This window comes from Camponotus floridanus, unplaced genomic scaffold (assembly GCF_003227725.1).
Source record: "Camponotus floridanus strain SB8 unplaced genomic scaffold, Cflo_v7.5 scaffold398, whole genome shotgun sequence".
Lineage (NCBI taxonomy): Eukaryota > Metazoa > Arthropoda > Insecta > Hymenoptera > Formicidae > Camponotus > Camponotus floridanus.
The window spans coordinates 20,672-27,501 of NW_020229545.1; the positions used below are offsets into that span (position 1 = coordinate 20,672).

Below are 6,830 nucleotides of genomic sequence, written 5' to 3' on the forward strand. Positions count from 1 at the left end.
GTACAATGCTGTTCTTGTCTTCGATGCCTTACACATTTATAGAAATGTCATTAACAAGTTCAAAAGTTTTTTTATTTGGTTCACAGTCACTGGAAACTCAATATTCTGGAGATTCAGCACTGTTGCGTAATGCAGGTACGATGATTCCCGTTCCGCGTTCCTTTCGGCGGAGTATAAAGCCGGCGATCACTGCCCACGCGAAACACGCATTGTCTTTTGATTGCACGTTAACCACCGCTCTTTTCATCATACTCTTCCGCGGCAATTTGATGTGACATCCCGCGCGCATAGGATTATACTTGTTTATATTTACAGTTTAATATTCACAACAGTGCCCACCCGTTGTCCTGAATTCTTCCAGAGACGCTTGGATGGACTCGATAACGCGCCGTTCGTACCACTCACATAAATCAGATGTGCGAAAGAGTTTATAGTTTCTCGTATTGATACTTTTGTTGGCACGTTTATCTCCAGCCACAAATTCACCGAATATGTGAATATGTTCACTTTCACATTATAATGTTTTTTCATAACGTCCTGTACATGTTCCAACACAATGTCTTTGGCGTTATCGAGAAATTGGCGCGGTTTGATGTGATTATAGTTTATCACCGCACCAATCGATACGCGACTCTCGAACGCCGTATCAATCTCGTGCCACACAAGTCCATTTTGACGCGAACTACATCCGGCACCCGCCTGTATGAAACATCCGCGTACCGAATTTTTCAATCCTTCGAGGCGCGCAATTCGAGCAATTAGCGATTGTCGATTTCCGATCGATAATCGCGTTTCATCTTTAAAAAAATTCCCCTGAGTAGCGTGTGCAATTTAATCTTGAAAATTTCGCGTTTTGTCACATACATTTGAAAAATCTAACGTGATTGCATCAGTACATCGGCGCTCGATTTTAGCGCATTCAGCTAAATCTTTGTCTAGGGATGATACACATTTTAACCTTGGTGATTATTTTTTTCACGTTTTGCCACGTGCATTTGAAAAATCTAACGTGATTGCATCAGGAGCAGTCATACATCGGCGCTCGATTTTAGCGCATTTAGCTAAATCTTTGTTCTCAGGATGATGTCATCGCAGCCCTACATCGGCGCGACAAAATTTTAGAGGAAATTAAAATGTCGCGTCAGCAATAATCCTCTCTACATCGCAATTTGGGATACTATTTGAATTAATAATAATCCTAATACGATTGCAGTATTGCATCAATCGTGCCTGTGAAAGGTTCACTGCTGAAGAAATCGATATGAATTTTTACGTTCCATTCGAAACGGTGAAACTCCACCATGTAAGAAGCAAAAATATGGTACGTAAGTTTCGATTGTTTAAAGAAAAATTTGTTATTTAGCAATTATCTATTATCTTATTTTGATCTAATTATTTATATTTTATAGCATTCAGCTTCGTCGTGCGGCTCGCATACTTGGAAGAAGGTACGCTCTAACCCTAACGTCGTACAAGTATTTGGACATTGGAATAAGCGGTGGAGCTGTATCGTACGTGAAGCTGATTCTCGGCGATAATCGAGACACTCAAGTAGTGTTGCCTTTTTCAACGTGGAAACTTTTTGTTGATGCGGAAACAAGCAGACGTTGAACAATTTCTACAATCAACTGCTCTCCCATTAAGGATTGGAAATTTATTGATTGAAATGTATCAATCGAAAATTGTGAAACTCACATTATGTGGCAATTTTTTGTATATGAAACCACAAACATTATTACACTTATTTAATTTTGAAAATTGTATCGATCATATGCATAATTGGTTATGCGAGAATACGTATCTCGTGAATGAAAAATTTAAACAATTTAAAACTGTATTACAGCGTAATAATATTACTACTGTATGCGATGCTGTAAAAATGATTCGCGAGAGTGATGTTTTTAACAGTGAATCACTAATCGTGAATTACTATGTGAATTGCTATGCGCTATAAATGATATTCTTTACGATGTATGCAATAAATAATTATTTTTATTCCATCTATGATTTTATTTCTTTCCTTCCATATAAATAAGAATGGTTGAAAATTTTTCTCAACACGCTCCGCTAAAGATGTGGAGAAATGTTGAGGTAGATGAGATGTGATGCTCTAGTTGGAATGAGACAAAAGATATTAAAAGATATATGTATAATGAAGAGGAGTCTGCAGCATTAGAATATTATTTCTTTCGTTGTTCTTTGCGTTTCGTTAGTCTTGTGTGTTACGTTAGTGCAATGGCTGAAGACGATGTTATTATCATCGATGATGAAACAGATGATGATGATTGGATGGATCCAGTTGTGACGGAAAGAATTGAGATTGAGAGAGAGAGGAGAGCGAAATGGAAGAAATTATATGCGAAGAAAGAATCATTCGATAAGAAACCTGATTTCAATTTTCGGACTAGTGATGTTAAAGAATTACTTCAATATGACCGGGAACAACTTTCAAAGAAGAATCTGGAAACTTCAATCGTTCAGTTTATAAGACATCAAGAGCTCGGCTTGAAAAAACCCCGCACAAATTTGTTGAAGAGATTTCTCAAATTTCGAAAATTTTGTGCGCAACTTAAAAAATGTGATGCAAGTTCGTGTATTTACGAGAGAGATCTTAATCATACTACATTACGATGTTTTGGAAATAGACTATTGCAAATCTTGAATTACGGAAAGACACGGACAAATTCGAAGATGTGCATGTGCATGAGAATATATTACGGCATGACTTGGAAATGTTGAAGGTAAAAATATTTTTGCCAATATGTAATAAATTTAAAACATTCACAATTATTATGTTTAATTTCAGAGTTTACGAGAATATATGAATGGTCGACGAGAAGATAAACAGATACATAAATCCAAATCTGCGTAAAATTATAAATTGAGCGTATTGAATAAGGATGAGTCATAGATAACATTGTAAGTATCTTTCAATTTGTAATATGTCAAAAAATATCCTAAAATAAATGAATAAATCTAATGAAATGTGTGTCTTTTCTGTTTTAGGAGTGGCATCTCTCAGTCCGGTGCATCGCTCCCTAGTCTTCCAGAAGCGGCCTTCCCCCAACCAGACGCATCCCTCCTCATATTATTAAATATTATTATATTTTTTTGACTTCCGGTTCGAACATAAAAGTGATGACACGTGTACGAGAGACCCGTGCGGAAAGTTATAAAGTGAAGGAATAGGGAGGAGTATTGTGGCAGTGCTGGAGGGAGAGAGAGAGGTGGAGGAGGAGAGAGGAGGAGAGGAGAGGAGCAGCGAGAGAATAGAAGTGGAGGGTTAAAAAGAAGAGAAAGTGAACGGTAGGTTAGCCGGTTACCACAGAATAACAACAGTGAGGTAGAGAGGGAAGCGGGAGGGACCGCGCAAGCAGAAGACGGGTGGTAAGACCGGAGATACTAGAATCGTGCGATTGGCGGAGAATGGACAAGAGTGAGAAAGTTGCGCAGTGAAGAATCGGCGCAGCGAGGAATCGGCGCAGCGAGACAAGTGACACTAACGGAAAGAAGAGAGAAATAGAAAGACGGAATGGAAAAAGATAGGGAGAAAGTAGAGAAAAAGGAGAGCGGGGCAAATAAAAGAGAAAGACCAACAGGATTGATAACGAGAGAGAGAACATGGAGCGGAGGAATAGACATGAAATGTCTAGAGGAGTTCCTGAAGAGAAAAAGAGGGAATATCACAGAAGAGGAGGAGAGAGAGGGGGAGGCTTCTAAAAGAAGTAAATTGACAAAAGGAACACCAGAAAAAGAGAAGAAAGTAAAGGGAATAGAGGACCTAGCAGGAATAATAATAGAAATGGAAAGGAAACTGATAGAGAAAATAGAAACTTTCAAGGAAGAAGTAAGAGAGTGGAAAGAAGAACAAGAAAAGAAAGAGGCAGAATGGAAAAGAGAAAAAGGAAGAATAAGAGAAGAAATGGAAGAATTGAAACAAAGACTATATAAGATAGAGAGGGAGAGAGGAGAAGGAAGAAAAGAAACGGAAGAGGAACAAAAAGAAATGAAAAAAAGCAACATTGAGAAAGGGATCGAAACTGAGATAATAAGAAAAGGCCTGGAGATTTGGAAGGAAGAGGAAGAAAGACAAAAGAGAAGAAAGAACATAGTAATAAAAGGAGTAGACAAAAAGGAGAAGAATGTAGAGGAGACAATAAAGGAATTATGGAAAGTGATGGAGGTGTCCGGAAAGATAGAAGAGATCAGAGAATTAGGAAAAGGAAATAAAAGAGAAAAAAGAATGATATTAGTAAAAATGGAGAACAGAGAAGATAAAATAGAAATTATGAGAAAAAAATGGAAGTTAAGAGAAAGGAACGAAAAAATACAAGACGACTGGACATGGAAAGAGAGATCCATACAATGGAACCTAGATAAGATAGCTTGGAAAGAAAGAAAAAAAGGAAAGAAAGCATGGGTGAAATACGGAAAAATCTGGATGAACGAGAAATGGTGGAGATGGAATGAAGAAGAAATGAAGCTGGAAGAGGGAGACGAAGAAGAGAAGAGAGAGAGAAGAAAAGAAGAGAGAGAAATGAGAGGAATAGTGAGGACGGAAAGGGAGGTGGACAGGAACGCGGAAAAACGAGAATAAAGGAGGGGGGGGAGGAGAGAAAGGAAGAGAAAAAAAAGAAGCAGAAGAAGCAGAAGAAAGGAGACAAGAAGGAAGAGGAGGAGAGAAATAAGAAAGGAGAAAAGAAAGAAAGGAGAAAAAATAAACAAATAAGAATCTGCTTCTGGAATATAGCGGGAGTGATAAACAAAGATGAGGACACATGGAAGTACTTGGAAGATTTCGACATAATAGGATTAGTTGAGACTTGGATGGAGGAAGAAAAATGGAGGAGGATAAAGGATAGGTTGAATAAAAAATTTATATGGAAAAGTATAGCAGCGAAAAGAGAAGAGAAGAAGGGAAGAGCAAGAGGAGGGATGTTAATAGCGGTCAAAAAAGAGATAGAAGGAGTAAAGGTCAGAGAAATTAACAAAAGAATAGCAGAAATAGAATTAATAAGAACCAAAGAGAGATGGAGAATATATGTGATATACAGCCAGAAAATAGAAGAAACGTTGGAAGAATTAAAAAAGGAAATAAAAGAAGAGGAGGAAGAATACTTGTTGATAGGAGGAGACTACAACGCAAGAACGGGTGATGAAGGAGGACCAATATATGGAATGGAAAAGGAGATAGAGACAAGGAAATCAAAAGACAAAGTGATAAATAAAGAAGGAAGAATACTAATAGAGACGATGAGTGAAAGAGGATGGATGATAATGAATGGAAAAGGGGAGGAAGAAGGAGGATGGACATATATAGGAGAGAGAGGAACATCAGTGATAGATTACGTAGTGGCAAATGAGAAGGCCGCACAAGAGATAAAGACGGTGAAAGAAGGATTAAGGACAGAATCAGACCACATTCCATTAGAGGTGGTAATAGAAGGAGAAGAAAGTGAAAGTAGAACAGAAGTAAAGGAGATAGAAATAGAGAGAAGTATATGGAATGAGGAAGGAATTGCAGAGTTTCATAATAGATGTGAAGGGTGGATATGCAACAAGACAGAAACGGAAGAAATCTGGAAGGAATTGGAAGAAAAGGTAAGAAAGGCGAGAAAAAGAGAAAAGAAAATAATAAAACCCTGGGGAATGGGGAGGAAAGAATGGCACAGCAAAGAATGGAAGGAGAAAAAAAGAGAAATAAGAAGAGAAATGAGGAGGTGGAAGAAAGGGAAAATAGACAAGGAGGAGTATATAAAGAAGAGAAAAGAATATAGGAAATGATGTGAGAAAGAAAAAAAGAAACATAGGGAAGAAGAAGAAGAGGAAATCAAAAAGATAAGGACAGAGGAGGAAGCATGGAAATTTATAAACAAATACAGAAAGAGAAGAGAAAAAGTAGACGAAAACATAGAGGTGGAAAAATGGAGGGAATACTTCATGGAGCTACTGGAAGGGAGCAGAACAAGGTTAAAAAGAAAGGAAGAAAAAGAAGAGGAAGAAGAGACGAAGACGGGAGTAAGGAAGGAAGAAGGAAACGAGAAAGAAGGAGAGATCACAGACGAAGAGCTAATAAATCAACTCAGGGAACTAAAGAAGAAAAAAGCGCCAGGAGAAAATGGAATAGAGAACGAAGCATGGAGACTGATGCCAAAAGAGATAGGAGAAGTGTTGGCAAAAATGATAAAGAAAATATGGAAAGAAGGAGGCATACCGAAAGACTGGAATAAAGGGGTGATAAGTCTGATATACAAGAAAGGGAAGAAAGAAGAAATAAAGAATTACAGAGGGGTAACGCTGATGGACACGGCGTACAAGATATACGCAAATATATTGAATAAGAGATTGAAGAAGGAAGTTGAAGAAAAACTAGGAGAAAGTCAATTTGGATTCAGAGAAGGAAGAGGAACAATGGACGCAGTGTATGTGTTGAATTATGTAGTGAACAGAGAGATGACGAAGAAGGGAGGGAAAATATTTACTTTCTTCGCGGATTTGAAGGCAGCATTTGATAAAGTGGATAGGAAAAAAATGGAAGAAGGGCTAAGGAAAATGGAAGTAGGAGAGAGATTGAGAAACAGGATAATGGAAACATACAAAGAAACCAGAAGCGTAGTAAGAGTGGGAAACAAGAAATCAGAAGAATTTTGGACAGGTTGTGGGGTAAGACAAGGATGCCCGCTAAGCCCAATGTTATTCAACATATATATAACAGATTTAGAAGAAGAGATGAAGAAGGAACAGACAGGAGGAGTAGTTGTAGGGAGGGAAAAATTTTGGACTATAACGTATGCAGATGACATAGTGTTATTAGCGAAGAAGGAAGAAGA

The 6,830-nt window shown here is 37.9% G+C and overlaps 1 protein-coding gene across 1 annotated transcript; it reads left to right on the plus strand.

The window, feature by feature from the left end:
• Positions 1–3,640: 3,640 nt before the first annotated feature.
• On the plus strand, positions 3,641–4,597 carry LOC112638880 (histone-lysine N-methyltransferase, H3 lysine-79 specific-like). The gene has a single exon (XM_025411366.1). It carries the CDS (start codon positions 3,641–3,643, stop codon positions 4,595–4,597), a length of 957 nt encoding a protein of 318 aa, XP_025267151.1.
• The last annotated feature ends 2,233 nt before the right edge of the window (positions 4,598–6,830 follow it).